Genomic DNA, 21,628 nt, shown 5'->3' with positions numbered 1-21,628 from the left:
GAGCGGTCTCGCTCGAGGCCGCGCCCCTGTCGTTCGTCCCGCGGTCCGCCGGCGGTCCTGCTGCGCCTCTATTGGCTGGGAGCGCCCGGCCTCCGCCAATCGGCGGGGCGGGCTCCCGGAAGCGCCGCTCCGCGTGTCGGGCTGAGCAAATGGCGGCGGCGCTGCGCGTGAGCGGCCGGCGGGGCGCGGGGCCTGGGGGCAGCGGGACCGGGCGGGGCGGGCTCGGTGGTCCCGACGGGGCGGGCAGGGCCGGGGCGGGGAGCCCCTGCCATTACAGACGGCGGCGGGATGCCGGGGCGGGAGGCGGGGTGATGGCACACAAGGGGGCGGGGCATCGGGCTGGCGGGGTTACAGTGGGGGGCGGGGCATCCCGGGTGGGGGGCGGGCGGGGCGGGGTGCTGGTACGGAGGGAACGAGGCTTCGGGGGGCGGGGTGTCGGCAAGGGGGCGGGGCTTCCGGGGGGGCGGAGTGCCGGGGCGAGGTGCCGGTACAGAGGGGGCGGGGTTCCGGGGGGGCAGGGTGCCGGTACAGAGGGGGCGGGGCGTCTGCGGGCGGGGTTCCGGGGGGGCAGGGTGCTGGTCGGGGAGGCGGGGCATCGGGGGCGGGATTCCGGTACAGAGTGGGGCGGGGCGTCTGGGGGGCGGGGTTCCGGGGGAGCAGGGTGCGGGCACAGAGGGGACGGGGGGCGGGGCGGCGGTGCCGGTGCTGAGGGCCTCCCGTAGGGGCGGCTGCTGGCGGCGGCGCTGGGCGGCTGCGGGCTGCTGCTGGGCTCGGCGCTGGCGGCGGGCTGGGACCGGCTCTACGCGGCGGCGGTGATGCCCACGCTCCGCGTGCTGCCCCCCGAGGCCGCCCACGGGCTGGCCCTGCGCGCCGCCGCCCTGGGGCTGCTGCCCCCCGCCCGGCCCGACGGCTCCGCGCTGGTGCGGCTCTGCGGCGGGGCGCGGGGGGAGCCCAGGGGGTCCCGGCGGGAGGGGGGGACGGGGGGTCTGGGGGGGCGATGGGCTCTGGCAGTGGGCGGAGGGGGAGCCCAGGGGATCTGGGGGGGGTCTGGGGGGTGGATGGGCTTTGGCAGTGGGAGAAGGGGGAACCCAGGGGGTCTTGGGGAGGGGACCAGGGGGACGATGGGCCCCAGCAGCCGGCGGAGAGGGAACCCAGTGGGGCCCGGGGTGGGACGGGGGGTCCAAATGGATGATGGGTTCCAGCAGCCTGCAGAGGGGGAGCCCAGAGGGTCGGTGGGGGGGCCTGGGGGGGTCGATGGGCTCCCACAGCGGGTGGAGGGGGAGCCCAGTGGGTCCTGGGGGGGTCCCGGGGAGGGGGCAGCGGGTCGATGGGCTCCAGCAGCGGGCAGAGGGGAGCCCAGAGGGTCCTAGGGTGCAGGAGACAGCCCCAGCGGGAGCCCCCGGGCAGGGCCTGACAAGGAAACCCCGCAGGAGGGAGGGAGGGGAGGGGGCCAGGGCTGCCCCGGGGGGTCCGCGGCGAGGCCTCGGCTGTGGCTCCTGGGGCCGGGGGGCTCCATCCCCCCGTGTGACCCGGTCCCCGGCCCGCAGGAGGTGCGAGTCCTCGGGCAGTGGTTCCGCAACCCGGTGGGCCTGGCGGCCGGCTTCGACAAGCAGGGCGAGGCAGTGGACGGGCTCTACAAGATGGGCTTTGGCTTTGTGGAAGTGGGGACCGTCACGCCCGCGCCCCAGGAGGGGAACCCCAGGCCCAGGGTCTTCCGGCTGCCCGAGGACCAGGCCATCATCAACAGGTGGGGGCTGCTCTGCTGTGCCCCGCACGCTGCCCACCTGGGCGGACGGCGTTCACCAGGGCACTCCCGGTGCCGCGGCCTGCGCTGCGCGGGCTCTCGGGTCGGGTGCGCCACGCGGAGACCACCTGGCTCCCTCCTGCTGTGTCCTGTGTGGGGCCCGCAGCTGCCTGCCCAGCCCTGAGCCCTGTCCGCCCCGGTGCAGGTACGGGTTCAACAGCCACGGCCACGCTGCGGTGGAGCGCAGGCTGCGGGCCCGCCAGAAGACGCAGCTCCGGCTCACTGGCGGTGAGACGAGCAGCTAAGCCTTTGCTCCTGGGGTCTGCAGGGGGGTTTGGGGGTCTCCTGGGTGGCTGTCGGCCAGGCAAGGCGTGTAACGCCAGTGGCCAGGCATGGCGAGGGAGCACTGGCCAGAGCGAGATGCGCTGGGACAGCAGGAACACCCTGGGGCTGTGGCCAGGCACCTTTCTCCTGCCATTTTCCCCGTGCGCTGCTCCGGGCAGGAGGTGCCTGGCCGAAGGCGGCAGGGCCCCGGCAGGGCAGTTTCCGAGGCAGACTGTGCCATGGGGCAGCGCCAGGCCCCCCACGGCCTTGAAACACGGCAGCTGCGTATCCCCGTCGCGATTTTCGCCAGGCCAGGGGCGTCCCCGGTCGGGCGCTGCGGCCCCTCGGGTGGTGGTCGGCCCTGCTGCCCTGGTTCAGCCGTGGCCGTGTTCCAGCGGGGATGCCCCTTGGAATCAACCTGGGCAAGAACAAGAGCTCTGCCGACGCTGCAGCTGACTACGTGGCTGGGGTCCGGACGCTGGGCCCTTTGGCTGACTACCTGGTTGTGAACGTGTCCAGCCCGAACACCCCTGGGCTGCGGGACCTGCAGGGCAGGGCTGAGCTGCGGGACCTGCTGACCAAGGTGGGTGGACTGCAGCTGCGGCCTTGGGCGCACCCCGACCCTGGCAGCACCAACTCTGCTCCCGCCAGTGGGTTTGCCCCGGCGCAGGGAGGAGGTGGTGGGCAGAGCCACTGCGACGTCCCCCATCAGCTGCTGACGTGGGGTTCACCAGGGCACGGTACTCCAGCGCTGAGCGTGCGAGTAGTGAGGCGCTGCCCCCCGCTCTGCTCGTGCAGGGGGACATTGTGCCCCCCACCCACCCACCCGCCCCATGGCGTCGGGAGTTGCTGTGGTCCCGTGTGCCGCAGGGTGCCCATCCCGCTGGCAGTGCTGTGTAGGGAGAGCCGAGCCTGTCGCCCAGCAGCGACTGCCCACATCCCCCCCAGCGTGGGGCAGAGGTGCTCCCCCACCACGCGCTGCCCTGTGCCCCCCAGGTGCTGGCTGCAAGGGATGTGCTGCCCTGCGAGCGCAAGCCGGCCGTGCTGGTAAAGATCGCCCCTGACCTCACTGCGCAGGACAAGCAGGACATCGCGAGCGTCATCTGCGAGGTGAGGAGGTGGGGAGGGGAGGCCGGCGAGGCGCTGGGCTGCGGTGCCTCTTGCCTCAGCCCGCACGGCGCCGGGGCTGGACCGCGGCGCTCCTGGCGAGTCACCTCTCCGAGGGGACAGGTGGACCTGCAGCTCTCTGCCTGACGTAGCGACGGTGTCCTGGGTGGCTCCGAGTCCCCGAGGGCCTCTGCGTGTCACCCGGACCTTGGGGACAATCCGGGCAGTGAGGGGCAGCTGCTGCGTCCCCGGGCACGTTGCTGGGGCGCTTGCCGGGAGGTCCTGGCCTGGCAGGCCGGGGACGAGGGCGAGGGCTGCTCGTGGCAGCTGCGTCCTCACGCTGCTCCCCCCCTCAGCTAGGTGTGGACGGGCTGATTGTCAGCAACACCACCGTCAGCCGCCCCAGCGGCCTCCGGAGCAGGCAGCGCACGGAGCCCGGGGGCCTCAGCGGGAAGCCTCTGCGGGAGCTCTCCACGCAGACTGTCAGGGAGATGTACGCCCTGACCCAAGGTAGGACCAGAGCAGGGCTTGGGACCGTGTGCTGGCCTCGCCCGTGCTGTCCTGACCCCGTGCCTGCCCGCAGGCCGGGTGCCCATCATCGGCGTTGGAGGGGTGAGCAGCGGGCGCGATGCCCTGGAGAAGATCCGCGCAGGAGCCTCGTTGGTGCAGATGTACACGGCCCTGGTGTACCTCGGGCCACCGGCGGTGGGGGCCGTGAAGCGGGAGCTGGAGGAGCTGCTGAGGTGAGCGAGGGGCTCGGGAGCTCCCCGTGCACCCGGGGCAGCTCGATGCCCAGCGCTGGTACTGAGCTGCCAGGCCGGGCCACCCCAGCCATCGCGTGCTGTCCCCGGTTAGGGAGCAGGGGTTCAAGAACGTCATGGAGGCGGTCGGAGCAGATCACCGGTGCTGACACACTGCAGAACCAAGGTCTGGCCGGGAGGAGCTGTGGCCGGGCAGGGACAGGTCTGATGCTTCCAGGCAGGCTGGGACCGAGCTGAGGTCCTGGTCCCAGCCCCTGAGAAAGGGCCCGTGACAGGTGAAGCTGGGGCTGCACTGGTGCGGAGCCTCTGCACTGGTGCTGCTGTCCAGGGCCGTGTTTTGGCTTTCCTCACGAGCGCTGGGTGAAGCTGTGCTGGGCAGTGAGCGGACAGCCGTGCCGGCTGCAGGCAGTCCTGTGCCCTGGCTCCTGCTGCCGCGCTTCCCCATGGAGGGCAGAGCTTCCCTGGTGCTGCTGCCGGGGATGCCGCAGCCCGTGCTGCCCGCTCCGGCTGGCGCTCGGTCCTCCTGTGCTGCAGCCTCTGCAGAGGGGTCTGCCCTGCCGGCTCTCCTCCCTCCTCCGCTGCCAAACCTGCGGGCCCGGGGTCCTGCCCGAGTGTCAATAAACCTCTGGCTCACCTGCTCCTGTGTGCTGCTCTGGGACACCCCGTGGGGCGGAGGGATCTGGCTTTCCTCGGCCGAGCAGGATCAGCTGGCTTCATGTTGTTCCCGGTCGGTGCTGCTTTTCCCGGTGGTGGCAGCCACAGGGTGGCTGGGCTCCAGGACGGATCCGTACAAAGCTCTGCCTGAGGCCGGGCCCTCGGGAGGTGCTCAGCACCCTTTCTTGCCTTTGCTGCTGGCACGTAGGTGTTTGGAGACAGCTGCCATTGTGCCTTGTCACTTGTTACGGAAAGGCCCTCTTCGCTCACACTGCTGGAGGCTGTTCATGGTGTCTCTGGGGCCTCTGGCACCGTGTGTTCCTCCACCCCGGGCTCCCTGTCGTCATCTCAGGACTTTCTTGAGCAACATGGCTTGACCTGGACACGGCGCTCCCTCTGCAGCTTCTGGCAGTCCACGCTGCAGAGCAGGATTGCATCACAGCACTTCGTCAAATCTGTTCACAAGAGGAGCGGGACTGCTGACCCCGCTCCTGGTGGCCCTCGGCTCCGTCAGGGCTGTCACCTGCCCCCTTCCCCGCCTCGGCAGCCCTCTGCACCAGCCTCTCCGTGCGCTGGGCTCTCTGCTCCGGGCAGGCGGTGCTGACTGCTGCTCTAACAAGGATGTGATGGGTCCGTTGGCCAAGGTTTTGATGTGCTTTCCCTGGAGAGGGGCTGGGAGGTGCTTGCTCTGCCACTCTGAAGGGGGCTGGCATGTCTGTCACCCGTCTGCGCTCTGAACCCGATTCATGACCGTGGCATCAGAGAATGGTAGGGGTTGGCAGGGACCTCTGTGGGTCACCCAGCCCAACCCCCTGCCGAAGCAGGGTCACCTACAGCAGGCTGCACAGGACCACATCCAGGCGGGTCTTGAATATCTCCAGAGAAGGAGACTCCACAACCTCCCTGGGCAGCCTGGGCCAGGGCTCCATCACCCTCAGAGTGAAGAAGTTCTTCCTTGTGTTCAGCTGGAACTTCCTCTGCTTCAGTTTGTGCCCATTGCCCCTTGTCCTGTCACTGGGCACCTACTGGAAAGAGTTTGGCCCCATCCTCCTGACACCCACCCTGCAGATATTTAGAGGCATTTCTAAGGTCCCCTCGCACCCTTCTCTTCTGCAGGCTGAACAAGCCCAGCTCCCTCAGCCTCTCCTCATAGGAGAGATGCTCCAGTCCCCTCCTCATCCTCGTAGCCCTCCGCTGGACTCTCTGCAGTAGCCCCTCATCTTTCTTGAACTGGGGAGCCCAGAACTGGACAGAGTGCTGCAGATGGGGCCTCACCAGAGCAGTGTAGAGGGGAAGGAAAACCTCCCTCGACTTGCTGGCCACACTCCTCCTAATGCATCCCAGGATCCAGCGCTGGCCTCCAGCATGGCCCTGCGCTGCCATAGCCCAGTGCCCAGGCTGCGGTCCAAGCCCCACGGACAGGCCGGGGCAGCTTCCCCGCCCGCCCGCAGGCAGTCCCTTGGGCCCGGCGAGCCATCGCGCTTCCAAGCAGGCGCCAAGTCACAGCCGTGTGTTGCTTTTCCCCCCTGCCAGGACATGGCAGGTCCCGCAGAGGGACAAGCCTGCTGCAGTGGGACAGTGCCATCTAAGCCTGCTCTCGTCTGATGCCACACCACCTTCGTAGGCGCTGGCATCGTTTGTGGATCGGAGCTGTCGTGCCCTGACGCCTCCTGCGCTGGGCTGGAGCCTTCTGCGTTTCACGCGTGGTTGCGTCAGTACGACTGGTGCTGGGCCAGGGATCTCGAGCCCTGCATTGTGGGTGTCAGGAGGACGGGGCCAGACTCTTTCCAGTGGTGCCCAGCGACAGGACAAGGGGCAATGGGCACAAACCAAAGCCTGGGAAGTTCCAGCTGAACATGAGGAGGAACTTCTTCCCTCTGAGGGTGACGGAGCCCTGGCCCAGGCTGCCCAGAGGGGCCGTGGAGTCTCCTTCTCTGGAGATATTCAAGACCCGCCTGGACGTGGTCCTGTGCAGCCTGCTCTGGGTGACCCTGCTTCGGCAGGGGGTTGAACTAGATGACCCACAGAGGTCCCTTCCAGCCCCAACCATTCTGTGACTCTGTGACAATTTAGGGGGCCGGGCGCCCCATGAGATGCGAAGAAGCCTGCAGAGGATGGGAAGGCCATCTTTGGGAGCATCTGGGACCAGGCACAGATGTCCCTCCTGAGTGTCCAAGGGGCAGGAGGGGCACTGGCGAGACCCCCAGCAGGCCAGGCTTCAAAGGCTGCGGGCTGGGGCTGGCCCCGCGTGGTCCAGATGGTTTTGGGGTGGCCTCACTGCAACACTGGCACCCTGAGGGGAGGTGAGAGGGTGGGTGCCTGTGCCCTCCCCTCCATGCTGCCCCTTGGTGTTGCTCCTGCTGGAAGGAGACCCCGCTCATCGGAGCAGGCTGATGTGCTCTGCCCTGCGTCCTTGCCACTGGTCAGCCACATCCAGCTGGGCAGCGGCCAGTGATTGCTGCTACGAGTTCCAGTAAGGCTGGGCTGGGCCCACGCCTCCGGACAAACAGCCTGCACCCGAGGGGCCACAGGCTTCCAGGACGTGGGGCTGGAGCCTGCTGAGCAGGAAGGGGTGGGCACCTGGGGGAGGAGGTTGGCTTGGCCACCGTCCCTGGGAGCCTGCAGGGAGCTGGCACGGGACGCGCTGCACCCCTCGGCCGGCCTACGAGGGCTATGAGGATGAAGAGGGGACTGGAGCATCTCTCCTATGAGGAGAGGCTGAGGGAGCTGGGCTTGTTCAGCCTGGAGAAGAGAAGGCTGAGAGGGGACCTTAGAAATGCCTCTAAATATCTGCAGGGTGGGTGTCAGGAGGACGGGGCCAGACTCTTCCCAGTGGTGCCCAGCAACAGGACAAGGGGCAATGGGCACAAACTGAAGCAGAGGAAGCTCCATCTGAACATGAGGAAGAACTTCTTCCCTCTGAGGGTGACGGAGCCCTGGCCCAGGCTGCCCAGGGAGGTTGTGGAGTCTCCTTCTCTGGAGATATTCAAGACCCGCCTGGACGTGGTCCTGTGCAGCCTGCTCTGGGTGACCCTGCTTCGGCAGGGGGTTGGGCTGGGTGACCCACAGAGGTCCCTGCCAACCCCAACCATTCTGTGATTCTGTGGCCGGGCTGGTCCTGCCCAGGGCACCGGCTGCACCCAGCCCCGCTGCACCCCCGCTCTGCGGGGTGGCTGGCACAGAGTGCCCTGGCTGCGGGCAGAGCCGGGCGCGGGATGGGGCAGCGACGGGCTGAGCTGCCCCCGTGGGGACTGCTCGAGGTGGTGGCACAGGGCAGCGTCGCTGGGGGCAGGGGCTGGCTCTGTTTTCTTGGAACCTCGGCCGGTGTCACAAACCGGGGCAGCAGCGTCTGCAGCCAGGTCCCTCCCTGTGTATTTGTTGCTGCAAAATCCCGGAAACCTTTGGCATGGTGGCTTCCCGTGGGGGCTTGGCAGGCTGCGCGGAGCCTCTGCCAGGCTGGCTGCGAGCCAGGTGGGGCTTTTTGCGCTCCTCTTGCTGGGAAAGGTGCTGGCTGCTGCGTACAGCAGGGTCAGGAGGTCTGGAGCACACGAGACCGCACCAGGGCGAGGGAGGTGGCAATAAAAGGGACGAGGAGGGAGCCCTGGACAGCATCGACCCGCAGGAGGAGGCTGCTGTGGGGAGAGCGAGCTACGAGCATGGGGTGAGCAGTACTGATGCGTCCCTGCACGCTCTCGGCACTGTGCCCGTCCTGCTCGCCTGGCTGAGGGGCTGGCCCTGGGCTGGGCTGTGGCGGGACCTGCGCTGGGCCTCAGCTCCTGCTCCACAGCAGCAGGGTCCGGGTCTGGTGCAGGGCTCTTCTCCAGGCTGTGCCTGACAGGCAGCCCCGGGGCGCGGGGCCAGCCCCCTGCCCTCCCAGAGAGGGACCCCCGGGGACAGGGCGCGAGCCTGGTCCTGGTGGAGCCCACAGACTGGGACCAGTGGGGTGGGAGCACTGTGCTGAGTGTGCTCTCCTCTCCTCCCTGCAGACCTGCAGCGCTGCTGATCGCTGGCCTGGCCTGGACCGTGCTGGAGACTGCAGCTGCCAGCGGTACCTTCCCGGGCAAGGGTGGGAGCGCCGGGGCTCAGAGGAAGCCAGGGGCAGCTTGGCAGGGAGCAGGGAGCAGGCGTGGAGCCGGGAAGCCACGGGGTGGGGAGGGACCCGCTGAAGGTGGGGGTGACGTCTTGGGCCCCTGGGCCAGCTGAGCACCTTCTGCCCGCAGAGTGGAGCTGCGCGAAGCCTGCGGAGATCGAACACGGCTACGTGGAGCACCTGATCAAGTACCGCTGCGACCCGCACTACCAGCTGCGCGGCGCTGGTGATGGTGAGGCATGCGGCACAGGCACGGCACCCCGGGACGGGGCTTGTCCCCGGCTCCAGGGCATGCGTGGGGCTGCCCCGTTGCCGGGTGATGCAGCCCACCCTCTCCCTTCCTGGGGGGTACGAGTAGCTACCCCTGCTCCCCCAAGCCCTAGGGAGGTACAAGGAGCTCTGCGGCTCCCTGGCTGCGGGCCAGGGAGCTGACGGGTTTCCCTCCAAAGGCACGTACAAGTGTGACGAGGATCACGCGTGGGTGAGCCCCGAAGCTGGCAAGGAGGCACCCGTCTGTGAGCCAGGTGAGAGTGGAGCAGCAGGGGCTGGGGCTGTGAGGGGCAGGGCTGGGGGGCTGCGAGCGGTCTGTCCCCAGGTACTGCAGGGGCTGCTCCCTAGGCCTGCTGCCGGCCTCGGAGCGCTCACCGGGCCCTGCTCTGCCCTGGGCAGTGTGCGGGAAGCCGAAGAACCCCCCCCAGCAGATGCAGCGCATCATCGGGGGCCTGCTGGCCGGGAAGGGCAGCTTCCCCTGGCAGGGCCGGATGGTGACGCGCCACAACCTCACCGTGGGAGCCACGCTCATCAGCGACCAGTGGCTGCTGACCACGGGCAGGAATGTCTACCTGAACCACAGTGAGAACGCCAAGCCAGAGGAGATTGCCCCGACTCTGCGGCTCTTCCTGGGCAGCAAAGAGCAGCCTGCCTTGAGCATTGAGCGCGTGGTGCTGCACTCCGGCTACCCAGAGACTGTGGACCTGGCCCTGCTGAAGCTCAAGCAGAAGGTGCTCCTCGGAGAGGAGGTGATGCCCATCTGCCTGCCCCAGAAGAACTACGTGCAGTCGGGGCGGGTGGGTTACATCTCCGGCTGGGGCCGCGGGGCCACCTTTGCCTTTCCCGACATGCTGAAGTACGTGATGCTGCCGGTGGCAAAGGACAAGGATTGCAGGCAGTACTATGAGGCGCGGAATGACTCCTACTGGGTGCAGCCCATCCTCAGCAATGACACCTTCTGCGTGGGCATGAGCGAGCTGCAGGAGAACACGTGCTACGGGGATGCCGGCGGCGCCTTCGCCGTGCATGACTCCGATGACAACACCTGGTACGCGGCCGGCATCCTCAGCTACGACAAGACCTGCATGGCATCCATGTACGGCGTGTACGTGAACGTGCAGCGCGTCCTTGCCTGGGTCAAGGAGACGGTGGCGGCCGGCTGAGGCGGGGCCGGAGGGGGAGGAATAAAACCACTCCACACCCAGTTGCAGGCTCCGTCCGTCCGTCCGTCCGTCCGTCCGTGCGTGCGGGGGGGGAGCGGGTGCGAGCGGCCGGGCCTGGGCGGGGGTGCCCGTGGGGTCTCTGCAGGGCCTGGTCCGCAGGGCCTGGCGGGAGGGGGGGGGGGTACTGCCCTCCCCCTCCGGCGGGGTCCGGAGTCTCTCCCCCTGCTCCCCGTCCGGGCTGTCCCCGGGGGTGTCCCCGCATCTCCTCCCGGATCCCCGCTCTGCTCCAGCCGCGCCCTCCACGGCCGGAAGTCCTCCCGTGGCCACGTGACCCCCTCCCGTTCCCCTAGGCCGGAAGTCCGCCGAGAGCCCGGCAGCACGCCCTGTACTCTATGGTGGCCGCCAGGCCGATAGGTTGTGGCTGGCGCGTCTATGGTGCGCGTGGCTAGAGCGGCTCCTCCCGCGGAGCACTGTGGGGTGGGCGTGGCGGCGCCGACGCACCGCTGAGTTAGCGGGCTAACGGTTGCCGAGGCAACGGCAGGGAGGTTGGCGGGCGGGGAGGAGGGGTGCGGGAGCGGGCCCGGGGCAGGGCTCCGGCGCCCACCCTCCCGCTGACGGCCGGGCGCCCGGCGGCGATGGCGGCGGAGGCGAGCGAGGAGTGGCTGCACCGGCTGGCGGGGACGGGCCCGGAGGAGGAGGCCGGCGGCCTGGTCCTGCGGGGCCGGAGCGCCGCCGCCGAGCAGCACGTCTTCAAGGCGCCGGCCCCGCGGGCCTCCTTGCTGGGCCTGGACGTGTTGGCGGCTCGGAAGCGGCGGGAGCGGGAGGACGAGGCGGCCGCCGGCGGGAAGCGGTCCCGGGTCTCCTCCTACAAGGACTGGGAGGAGGGCCGCGACGAGGCGGGCAGCCCCGAGGAGGAGGAGGAGGAGGAGGAGAGCGATCGGAGCAGCCGGAGCGGCCGCAGGGACAGGTGGGGTCAGCCTGGGGGGTCCCGGTGCTGGCACCGAGGGCTTTGCAGCCGCTGCGTCCGCCGCGGGGGAAGGAGCGTGGGTGTGGGCCGCGTCTGTGGGGATACAGCCAGGGCCGGGGCCTCCTGGGTGGTGGGGAGGCCTGGAGGTCTCCTCAGGGAAAGGCTGTGGGGCACTGGTGTTGGGCTGCGGAGTCTGAGAAGGGCTCGTTCCCCGGTGCCCTCCCTGAGGCGTGCGGGCAGGAGCGCGTTTGGGTGCTGGCGGGCCTGCAGGCAGCAGCCACCCCCTTGTGAGGGCATCTGCTTCGGCGTGCCTGGAGGCCGAGGCCAGCTCAGGGGTGCGCGCCTCTGAGAGCATCGGCAGGGCTGGTGGGCAGTTAGCGAAGGGTGGAGAGAGCGCCTGTAACCGTGAGCTTCTGCTGTGGCAGCGCGGGGAACTAGGCTTGTGTGGGGCGAGTCAAAGGCCAGCTGTTCCTCAGCACTGCTGAGCTTTTCTTCTCTCTGCTCTGCTTTTCCAGGCATTACCGCTCTGTGCACGTGGAAACGCCTTCCTACACAGGGGGTGTCAGCGAGGAGTTCTGGGAACGCAGCCGGCAGCGGGAGAGGGAGCGTCGGGAGCACGGTGTCTTTGCCTCCTCCAAGGAGGAGAAGGAGCGAAAGAAGGAACGCGGTAGGGATCGGGACCACGGTCGTAAACGGGACCGAGGTAACTGCTCAGAGCCCTTTGTGACTCTTCCTGCGTAGGCTTGGGGCTGGTCCCTCAGCCTGTTTGCAGTCCTTAGCTGATGCTCGTGGTGTTTTGTGCAGCAGACTCGGGAAGCCCATTTGTGCGCTGGGCGCCTGACCTCATGTTCTTTTCACAGAGGAGCGGGACCGGAGTCGTCACAGCAGCAGATCAGAGAGAGATGGTTCTTCAGAGCGGAGCAGCAGGAGGAGCGAACCGGAGAGCCCCAGGCATCGGCCCAAAGGTAGGAGTGGGACCTGCGGAGTTCTCGTGTGAGAGCTGACAGAAAGGGGCTTGGTCTTTTTTTTTTCTTTGTTTCTTCCTGTTTTTTTTTCAGGATGCATGTGGGTAGAAAAGCCTGTAGCTTTGAGGGTTTGTGGTTAGGGCAAGTGTCAAACTCCTAGTTTGAGCGGGGTCTGGGAGCACTTTGCCAGCCCTGTGTGTGAAAGTCTGGCTGGTCTCTGCGTAGCGGGATCTGTTCTGGGTCAGTGTGACAGAGATGGGGTCCTTTGGCAGTTTTCCCTGGAATCGCTGGGTCGGCACCCTCTCTTTGAGGGAGGGCAGATGGGTGGTACCCTCTCTCCATGCTCCTTGCTGGAAGGTGTACGGCGGCTCCAGGTGCTGGCGGTCACTGTTTGAACACTGGGTGTCAAACCTCCTCTGCTCTGCTAGATGCAGCTACTCCGTCTCGCTCCGGCTGGGAGGAAGATGATGGTGGCTCCAGCAGTGCCCGCCGCTCACAGTGGGAATCTCCCTCGCCCACGCCTTCCTACCGGGACTCAGAGCGCAGCCACCGGGCATCGTCGCTGCGGGACACGGACCGGAGAGACCGGGACAGGTATCAGTGCCGGGGGCTGCGCCTGTGAGCGTTTTTGCTGCAGAAAGGGGAGGGTGTGTGTAAGAGCAGCGCCTGACTGTGCCCACCGGTTCCTCCCTCGCGCTGTTTCTTCAGGTCTGTGAGGAGCAGGTACGCGGACAAGACGCCGTTGCCCACCCCGTCGTACAAATACAACGAGTGGGCTGATGACCGCAGACACCTGGGGGCCACGCCACGGCTGTCCAGAGGGAGAGGTGAGGAGCTCGGGCTGAGCTGCCCAGGCTGGGCAGTGGCGGAATCCCCCTCCCCTGCGCCGCGCAGGGTCAGGCTCTGCGGGGTTTCCTCTGGACCGGCAGCCAGGCCGGTGTCCGGACTGAGCGGCTCACCCCCCGCCCCCAGGGCAGCGTGCGGACGGGGAGGAGGGCATTGCCTTTGAGACGGAGGAGGAGCGACAGCAGTGGGAGGATGACCAGCGGGTGAGAGCTCGAAGGCGGGCAAGGAGCGGGTTAGGTGGCGGGCTGGGGGCTGCCGGGCTGGGCTGGGCAGGCCGCGGGGCCACCACTAGTCAGCGGGATGGGGGGCAGCGGGAGGTCCTGGCCCCAGCGGGATGAGGGCTGGCGGAGCTCAGGGCAGCCCTCTCCCCCCCTAGCAAGCTGACCGGGACTGGTACATGATGGACGAGGGCTACGATGAGTTTCACAACCCCTTGGCCTCCTCCTCCGAGGAGTACGTGAAGAAGCGGGAGCAGCACTTGCACAAGCAGAGGCAGAAGCGCATCTCGGCACAGCGGCGGCAGATCAATGAGGTGGGGGCGAGGTGCGGGGTCGGCTGCTCCGAACGTGCGGGCGCTGCTCGTTTTGCTGCCCCTCGAGACACCCTGTTGCTTCCGGTTACTGGAGGCTAGAGCCCTCCGTTTCATCCTGTTGTCAGTGCCCGGCCCAGACCTGAGCTCAGTCTCCTGGTGTCATCTTTTGGGCTTTCCGTGGGGCTTCTATGTATTTTCTGATAGGTTGTTTCCTGCAGGATAACGAGCGCTGGGAGACAAATCGCATGCTGACCAGTGGCGTGGTTCATCGGATTGAAGTGGGCGAAGATTTTGAGGAGGACAACTCAGCCAAAGTGCATCTGTTGGTGCACAACCTGGTGCCCCCTTTCCTAGATGGAAGGATTGTCTTCACCAAGCAGGTAGAGGCTGTGGCTGGCGGGACTGACGGCAGGGAGCCCTGCGAGTGCGAGCTCCCTGTGCTGACGCAGTGCTTCTTTCCTCTAGCCAGAGCCAGTCATCCCTGTCAAGGATGCCACCTCGGATTTGGCCATCATAGCCCGGAAAGGCAGCCAACTGGTGCGCAAGCACAGGGAGCAAAAGGAGCGTAAGAGGGTATGCTGCGACCTTTTGGCTTACTGTCCCACTGTACGTGCTGCGTAGTGCCCCACAGCATTTGTCTGGACGTTGCAGAACAGAGGCTGTGGCGGTGATCAGGCTAAGGCATTCCTATTGTTGTGAGTGGGGAAATCCTGGCAGCCGAGCTCGTTGCGTGGTCTCGTAAGCAGCTGCTGTGATGTGATTTCCTTGGGCACTGCCTGGGACATGAATCACTGTGCGCTTGTGCAGAGGACTCTGATGCAAAGGACTTTGGGATCATGGGAGGAGAGAGCAGGTGGAAGAGTGCAAGGTAGCTTAGGACAGTCAGCAGTCAGTGCGGTGGCAGAACGTATCTTGTTGTGTCTCAGCAAAAGAGGTTTTTGTAGTTTTTGGGGGTGTTTTCTAGGGACTTTCTCTAAAGCTTCTGTGGTAGCTGTGGGGAAAGCACAGATGTGTTCCTTGTAAATTGAAACTGAGTGGATTTGAGCTACGTATGCTACGAGCGGAATGAAGGCAGAAGCTAAACTGCTGTCAGAGGCGAGATCAAACAGGAAGGTGGGAGAGAGGCCTGTGACCACCTGCCAAGGGCAGGAAGATCACCTCTGGTTCAGATTCGTGTAGATCTAAGTTCAAATTTAGTGGAAGGATCGGCAGCTGGAACCGTTTTTTTCAGAGGCGGTTGGTCGTCCTGTGCCTGTAGTCTCTGTATCCAGACCAGCGTCTCAAAGCTCTGCTCCGGTTCACTTGGAAGTGGGGGACTTGATGTAGGAACGGGGTTGGTAGTGCGTTCTGCGTCGTAGCACTGGGGAATTGTGGGGCTAATGCACTAAAGACTGGAGAAGAAAGATTTGTCAGTGCTTGCTGTGGCAAAGTTACACTGCTCTCTGTCCTTCCAGGCTCAGCATAAGCACTGGGAGCTGGCAGGCACGAAGCTGGGAGACATTATGGGGATCAAGAAAGAGGAGGAAAAGGACAAGATGGTGGCAGAAGATGGCAAAGTGGATTACAAGTAGGAACTTCCTTTGAATTGGTCCTGCTCAGGCAGTGACGGGGGTTGTAGGCGTAGCAAGGTGTGTGGAGAGGCGGTTTCAGGACTTCTGCTGTTTCCTTAGGGCTGAGCAGAAGTTTGCCGAACACGTGAAAGAAAAAAGCGAAGCCAGCAGCGAGTTCGCCAAGAAGAAATCCATCCTGGAGCAGAGACAGTATCTGCCCATCTTTGCTGTGCGGCAGGAGCTGCTCTCCATCCTCAGGTATGGCTGCTAGGGAGCCAGCCGTAGAGCATCCCCAGGGCACTGGCCTACATCTCAGGAACCTGACTGAGAAATTCTCCGAGATACCCGGCCCCTTCAGAAGCTGTACCCTCAGGAAACAAAGCCCGTCGCTTTGTGCGGTCGGTGGCAGCTCTCCTGCCCCAGCAGGACAACGCTTGGGTGGCCAGCCGGGGCTGTGAATGCAAAAGCCCTTCTTCGTGGTGTATGAAGAAATGATTTTTTGCCTTTCTGCAGAGACAACAGCATTGTGATTGTGGTGGGGGAGACGGGGAGCGGGAAGACGACGCAGCTGACGCAGTACCTCCACGAGGATGGCTACACAGACTATGGCATGATCGGCTGCACCCAGCCCCGCAGAGTGGCGGCCATGTCGGTTGCCAAGCGGGTCAGTGAAGAGATGGGGGTGCGCCTGGGAGAGGAGGTGAGCCTGGCAGCGGGTGCAGGGGTGCTGCCTGATGGCGGTGAGTGCCTGGGGCTGTGGGAATACCGGCTGGAATCTCTGTGCCCTCCCAGGTGGGCTATGCCATCCGCTTTGAGGACTGCACGTCTGAGAGCACAGTGATCAAGTACATGACAGACGGGATCCTGCTTCGCGAGTCGCTGCGAGAGGCTGACCTGGACAACTACAGTGCTATCATCATGGATGAGGCCCACGAGCGCTCGCTCAATACGGACGTGCTCTTTGGCCTGCTTCGGGAGGTGCGTGTGAGCCTGGACGAGAGGGCAGCAGCGCAGGGAACACGAGCTGGGCTTAAAGCAGAGGATTGGCAGGGACAACGCTTCCCTCCCAGGCCTGGGAGAGGGAAGGAGAGGTGCCATGTCTCTGCGCTTGCTGCTCCAGCCTCCTGGTCCCTGGTTCTGGGGAACTGAATCTTCCCTGGTGCCTAAGTTCTGCCTGAGGCTTGCTGGCTGACTGTCAGAAACTCTAGGTACAGAGACCTTTGCTGGCTTGAGGCTTCCTGGACTGAGGTCGGCTGGTCTGCTGAACTGCACAGCTCGTACAGCGTCTGCGTTCCCTGGCACTGGTGGCCAGTGCCTCTAGAGTACAGCAGGAGCTCTGTCCTGTGCTGTTGTCTCAGTAGTAACAGAAGCAGTCTGCAGCCCTGCGCAGATGCCCCTTCCTTATTGTTCCTTTTGTCTGCTTTCTAGGTGGTGGCCCGACGCTCGGACCTGAAGCTGATTGTCACCTCGGCCACCATGGATGCCGAGAAATTTGCCTCCTTCTTCGGGAACGTTCCTGTTTTCCACATTCCCGGGCGCACTTTCCCCGTCGATATTCTTTTCAGCAAGGTACGGTTAACGTTGCAGAGGGAAGTTCTGTTGTGACCTGGGTGTACTGTAGTCTGCGGTGGAGAGAAAGGACAGAGGAGGAGCAGCTGTGCTGTGCTGCACTCTTGTGCACAGGACAGGGCAGGTGAGATTGCTGGCATCTGTAACCCGGGCTGTGCCTTTCAGACCCCCCAGGAGGACTACGTGGAGGCTGCGGTGAAACAAGCCCTGCAGGTCCATTTGTCTGGTGCTCCCGGAGACATCCTCGTCTTCATGCCTGGCCAGGAGGACATAGAGGTGAGCTGGAAGGGCAGGCACTGTCTTACCCCTTGTTGTTTTAGTGTTACATTTATACCCCTCCTTGTGTCTAGGTGACCTCAGAGCAAATTGTGGAGCACCTTGAGGAGCTGGAGAAGGCGCCTGCTCTTGCTGTGCTGCCTATCTATTCTCAGCTACCGTCGGACCTGCAGGCCAAGATCTTCCAGAAGGTGCTGACGTGTGCTCTGTGGTGGGAGTGGGGACAAGGGAAACTAGTGCAGGGAAGACGACTGAGCAGGAGTGAGAGGTGCAGGCGTGCCTTTTGTATTGCATGTGGAGGGCGAGGGAAAGCGTGTGTCCCCTCAGCTTCTCAGGAGTCACCCCTGTCTCTCTGGGGTCTCTGTTGCTGCTCTGCGCTCTTCCTCAGCAGTGCAGAGGCCCTTGCCCGGGGATCTGACTGATGTGCGGTGTGCTTGCAGGCTCCGGATGGGGTCAGGAAGTGCATTGTTGCCACCAACATTGCAGAGACCTCACTGACGGTGGACGGCATCATGTTTGTGATTGACTCTGGCTACTGCAAGTTGAAGGTAAGCCAGGATTCCCTCTGCTGTTTATGTCTGTGATCTCTGGGGTTGGGTTGAGGGAGTTCTGTTGTAGCGACCCAGCCTTCCTCTTCCTTCAGTCTGCTCTTCTTGTGCCCTGCAGGTTTTCAACCCCCGTATCGGCATGGATGCACTGCAGATCTACCCCATCAGCCAAGCCAATGCCAATCAGAGGGCGGGCCGAGCTGGCCGAACGGGCCCAGGCCACTGCTTCAGGTAGGCACGTCACCGGTGTTCCCGTTTCTGTGGTGTCTGCACCTTGGCATCAGGTTATATTTATCTTTTTCCTCACTGGAGCTGTTTGTTGTCTTGAACTTCTTGGGGTGGTGAGGGCAGTACGCAGGCCTTGAGGCCTTCTCGTTTGGACCCAGTGCCTCTGCGGAGGAAAGGATACGCTGCAGTTTCTTCCCTTGCCTGTCTTCACTCGTGGCCGTTGCACCCTTGACGCTGTCAGGACAACAGCCAAGCCAAAGGCAGCTTTCTCAAGGCTTTGCTTTGAGACTGGTCTGCGCCCAGGGAAGGGCCGTGCTGGAGAGGCTGTATGGCACCCTGACGTGCTGGGGAGGCCACGCTTCGGCCAGGGCAGAGGTTCCTCCCCGGGCTCCTGCGGACTGGGCTGGCTGCGTGTGCAGTTGCTGCCCCGTGCCGTGCTTGGCTGCGTTGGGCAACGAACGGCTGGTGAGTCAGCCAGGAGCAGTGCTCGGAACGGGAGGAGGAGCACGCTCTTGGCATCTGTTCCCCAGGCTCTACACCCAGAGCGCCTACAAGAACGAGCTGCTGACAACCACGGTGCCCGAGATCCAGCGCACCAACCTTGCCAACGTGGTGCTTTTGCTCAAGTCCCTGGGTGTGCAGGACCTGCTGCAGTTCCACTTCATGGATCCGCCCCCCGAGGACAACATGCTGAACTCCATGTACCAGCTGTGGATCCTGGGGGCCCTGGATAACACAGGTATCTGCTGCGGGGGCGAGGTGTCAGCCCGTGGAACTGGGACCTGCCCAGCTGCTGATCCCTGTGCTGTTCTGCAGGTGGTCTGACCGCAACAGGACGCCTCATGGTGGAGTTCCCACTGGATCCCGCGCTCTCCAAAATGCTCATTGTCTCCTGCGACATGGGTTGCAGCTCTGAGATCTTGCTGATTGTCTCCATGTTGTCTGTGCCTGCCATCTTTTATCGGCCTAAGGTACCGGTTTGCTCTTTCAGCAGTTTGGGGCCTTCCCCTGCCCTGCCCTTTGACTAACCTGTGTTCTTTGCTCGCCCTTCAGGGCCGAGAGGAGGAGAGCGACCAAGTGCGGGAGAAATTTGCTGTTCCAGAGAGCGATCACTTGAGTTACCTGAATGTTTACCTGCAGTGGAAGAACAACAGCTATTCTACGCTGTGGTGCAACCAGCACTTCATCCATGCCAAGGCCATGCGGAAGGTGAGGCTGTGGCGGCGAGGCTGGGGGAGGGAGCCTGATGGCGGGGACGGATCCGACTGCCACGGGTCTTTGCAGGTGCGGGAGGTGCGTGCCCAGCTCAAGGACATTATGGTGCAGCAGCGGATGAGCCTGGCATCCTGTGGTACGGACTGGGATGTTGTCAGGAAGTGCATCTGTGCTGCGTATTTCCATCAAGCTGCAAAGCTGAAGGTGAGAGGCGTCTGTGCTGGCCTGGGGGCTGCGAGGCCCTGTCTAGGAACAGGTGGGCTAAGCACGCTTCTCTTGGCAGGGCATCGGGGAGTACGTGAACATCCGCACAGGCATGCCCTGCCACCTGCACCCCACGAGCTCTCTGTTTGGCATGGGCTACACACCAGACTACATCGTGTATCACGAGCTGGTCATGACCACCAAGGTGAGCGTGAGCCGAGGGCTGGCAGGAGGGGTGAGGAGCGCTCTGAGGGAGGTGGAAGGGCGTTGCTGTGACGCCAGGATCTGTCAGAAGAGCAGTTCTCAGCCTTTCTCTTCTGTACCAGCTAGGCATGTCTGTGTCATCTGCAGAGTCTTTGTTTGTCCCTTTCCCAATACTTTTTCCTGGCCTAGGTGAGACATACTTGAACTTCTTTGTGGTCTCCCCAAGCCCAGCCCGTGGCAGCTTCTGAGGGCAGGAGGAATTGTCTGGAAGGGGCATAGTCCCGGGCCGAGAAGTGCCATCAGCAAGTGGGGGAGGGAGGGAGCTGCCGTGGCTCTGAAAATGGTGCCCAGGTGCTGAGAAAGCCATCCTGCTCCCCTGGTTTTTCCTTCTGTCCCTGCAGGAATACATGCAGTGTGTCACTGCTGTGGATGGAGAGTGGCTGGCAGAGCTGGGCCCCATGTTCTACAGCATCAAACACGCTGGCAAGTCACGCCAGGTCAGTCTCCTGTCCAGGCCGAGCTGGCAGACAGCGGGCTCACTGCACGTGTGTTCTAGTGCAGTGCGTGTTTGTGTTTTCACGTGGAGGGCCTGCAGAGAGTCTGCTGCTGGCCAGCCCTCTGCCTGTCCCTGACCTGCTGCTGCCTTGCTCCAGGAGAACCGCCGCCGTGCCAAGGAGGAGGTGTCTGCCATGGAGGAAGAGATGGCTTTGGCTGAGGAGCAGCTGCGTGCTCGCCGGGAAGAGCAGGAGCGCCGTAACCCGCTGGGCAGCGCGAGGTAGGTGCTGGCCCTGCCTGCCCAGGGGTTGTCTGCTTGAGAGCAGGCGCAGGGAGCTGCGGGGAGGATCCCAGCTTCCCCGCGGGTGTTCTGGTGCAGGGAAAGGTTGCGTATTCCAGGCATCACCCTTGTCCTTTCCTGGCAGATCTACTAAAATCTACACCCCTGGGCGCAAGGAGCAGGGGGAGCGCCTGACACCACGACACACCCCAGCCCGCTTTGGCCTCTAAGAAGGCAGTGCCCGTTGCTTCGAGGCTTGAAGACTTCCACCAGCGGCCGAGTCTTCGGAGAGTGCCCAGCTCCCCTGGTCACTCTACTCCATGAGGTGCTCTACAGCGGACCCAGGAAGGCCATGGTGCTTGGCCCTAATTTTGCTACAAAACAGAAAGAATTTTATTTTTTTAAAAGTTGTCAGCCGAATCCTTGCTACGTTTTGCGCTGCTGCTTGTCCTGGAGGCGAGTGCTGGGTGGAGGCAGGCGTGCAGATTCATGCAGGGCTGGTACTGTCAGGTGGTTCCCCTGTAGAGCCCGGGACAAAGCACAGAATTACCCTGCCCTAGAGGATGAAGACGGTCTGTCCCAGCAGCTCTCCCAGCACCCGTGGCCTGGCTGGCGCCCAGCTGTCCCTGAGGGCTAGTTTAGGGAGAAGATGATGTTCAGCCCTGCTGCTGCCAGACCCACAGCCTCCTCCCTCGGTGGCCTGGGATCTGCAGCACACTGTCCCTGCCCTGTCCTCTCCACCTCTGCCCTGCCTCTGGGCCAGCATCTGTCATTCCCTGGTGCTAGGGGCCCGGCCGTGCTCCTGCCCTTGGGCTGTGGTGCTGCCTGTTCCTGTCCTGCACCTGGGCCGTGGCCCTGCTGAGCTCTTCCCTGAGGAAAGCCAGATCCACCTTGCAACCAACCAGCTCCTCTTCTGGCACAGCCAGAGCTCGCTCTCTGTCCCGCTGTAGCTGCTGCCAGTGCTGGTCTAGGCTGCTCAGCTCCTGCAGCCTGTCCTGGACGGCCTGGACCTGCCAGTGGCACAGAGAGGCGATGGGAGAGAGAGCACCCGAGCACAGCTCCGGTGCGCTGTGGGAAGGCTGGGGACACGCTTACCCGCTGCTCGCTCTGCTCCTGGGACCCCTGCAGCTTCCTCAGCTCCCAGTAAATCTGCTGCCTCTGCTCCTCGTAGGCTGCAGTCTTCTCCTGCTGCTTGGCTTGCTCTTGCTGGGCTTGGGCCAGCTCTGCCTGCAGGGCTGCCATGTCCTGCGCCTGCATGCGAAGCTGTGGGGCAGGGAGGGTGGCTGGCTGAGCCGGGGGCAGGCTGGGGCTCTGGCAGCTGGGAAGGGCTCTCTGCAGCGCTCTGCTGCTCTGGCACTGAGGGCTGCGTGGTGGCTGGCTGTGTCTTGGGGCTGTCCCATCCCTGCCCTCACCTGCTGCCACGCCTCTGCCAGGTGCTTTCTGTTGGAGGCCATTTCTCACTGCAGGGCTCTGATGGTCTTGTTGACTCTGCTGAGCTGCTGCAGCCATCACTGCTCCCAGGCCCGGCTTGTTCCCAGCTCCTCCTGCAGCTGAGCCAGGCTGTGCTGCAGGCCCTGGCTCCGCTCCTGCCCTGCCCGCATCTGCAGAGAAGGAGATGCGTTAGCGGGGGCTGCAT

General features: G+C 64.5%; 3 protein-coding genes across 3 annotated transcripts; all 3 read left to right on the top strand.

The window, feature by feature from the left end:
• The first annotated feature begins 709 nt into the window (after positions 1–709).
• Positions 710–4,574, top strand: DHODH (dihydroorotate dehydrogenase (quinone)). The gene is made up of 8 exons (XM_075434102.1): positions 710–920; positions 1,548–1,747; positions 1,950–2,032; positions 2,464–2,651; positions 3,065–3,178; positions 3,532–3,685; positions 3,759–3,918; positions 4,031–4,574. Exons 1-8 carry the CDS (start codon positions 816–818, stop codon positions 4,083–4,085), a joined length of 1,059 nt encoding a protein of 352 aa, XP_075290217.1. The 5' UTR covers positions 710–815; the 3' UTR covers positions 4,086–4,574.
• Positions 4,575–8,144: 3,570 nt separating this feature from the next.
• On the top strand, positions 8,145–10,154 carry LOC104330249 (haptoglobin-like). The gene is made up of 5 exons (XM_075434128.1): positions 8,145–8,251; positions 8,577–8,638; positions 8,811–8,912; positions 9,130–9,204; positions 9,350–10,154. Exons 1-5 carry the CDS (start codon positions 8,247–8,249, stop codon positions 10,111–10,113), a joined length of 1,008 nt encoding a protein of 335 aa, XP_075290243.1. The 5' UTR covers positions 8,145–8,246; the 3' UTR covers positions 10,114–10,154.
• Positions 10,155–10,656: 502 nt separating this feature from the next.
• Positions 10,657–20,399, top strand: LOC142362837 (pre-mRNA-splicing factor ATP-dependent RNA helicase PRP16). Its single transcript, XM_075433547.1, has 26 exons — positions 10,657–11,080; positions 11,596–11,783; positions 11,941–12,045; positions 12,474–12,639; positions 12,754–12,872; positions 13,018–13,094; positions 13,268–13,423; positions 13,642–13,803; positions 13,889–13,996; positions 14,878–14,990; positions 15,094–15,231; positions 15,487–15,673; positions 15,766–15,951; positions 16,402–16,542; positions 16,708–16,818; positions 16,893–17,009; positions 17,259–17,366; positions 17,485–17,597; positions 18,125–18,333; positions 18,411–18,565; positions 18,648–18,803; positions 18,879–19,013; positions 19,093–19,218; positions 19,619–19,714; positions 19,871–19,992; positions 20,138–20,399. The coding sequence occupies exons 1-26, from the start codon at positions 10,749–10,751 to the stop codon at positions 20,220–20,222; spliced, it is 3,711 nt and encodes a 1,236-aa protein (XP_075289662.1). The 5' UTR covers positions 10,657–10,748; the 3' UTR covers positions 20,223–20,399.
• Positions 20,400–21,628: the final 1,229 nt, after the last annotated feature.

Source organism: Opisthocomus hoazin, chromosome 12 (genome assembly GCF_030867145.1).
Source record: "Opisthocomus hoazin isolate bOpiHoa1 chromosome 12, bOpiHoa1.hap1, whole genome shotgun sequence".
Classification (NCBI taxonomy): Eukaryota; Metazoa; Chordata; class Aves; order Opisthocomiformes; family Opisthocomidae; genus Opisthocomus; species Opisthocomus hoazin.
Note: the sequence above shows the minus strand (reverse complement) of the source record. Positions and strands in the feature narration are given on the sequence as shown.

Bases quoted from the DNA above. Each gene is read 5' to 3' on its own strand.
- LOC104330249 (XM_075434128.1), top strand. The intron at 8,913-9,129 runs GTGAGGCATGCG...TTCCCTCCAAAG, and splicing joins GCTGCGCGGCGCTGGTGATG to GCACGTACAAGTGTGACGAG. The intron at 9,205-9,349 runs GTGAGAGTGGAG...TGCCCTGGGCAG, and splicing joins GGCACCCGTCTGTGAGCCAG to TGTGCGGGAAGCCGAAGAAC.
- LOC142362837 (XM_075433547.1), top strand. From the start codon at position 10,749: ATGGCGGCGGAGGCGAGCGAGGAGTGGCTGCACCGGCTGGCGGGGACG. The intron at 13,424-13,641 runs GTGGGGGCGAGG...TGTTTCCTGCAG, and splicing joins AGCGGCGGCAGATCAATGAG to GATAACGAGCGCTGGGAGAC. The intron at 17,010-17,258 runs GTGCTGACGTGT...GTGTGCTTGCAG, and splicing joins AGGCCAAGATCTTCCAGAAG to GCTCCGGATGGGGTCAGGAA.
- DHODH (XM_075434102.1), top strand. From the start codon at position 816: ATGCCCACGCTCCGCGTGCTGCCCCCCGAGGCCGCCCACGGGCTGGCC. The intron at 2,652-3,064 runs GTGGGTGGACTG...TGTGCCCCCCAG, and splicing joins TGCGGGACCTGCTGACCAAG to GTGCTGGCTGCAAGGGATGT. The intron at 3,686-3,758 runs GTAGGACCAGAG...GCCTGCCCGCAG, and splicing joins GATGTACGCCCTGACCCAAG to GCCGGGTGCCCATCATCGGC.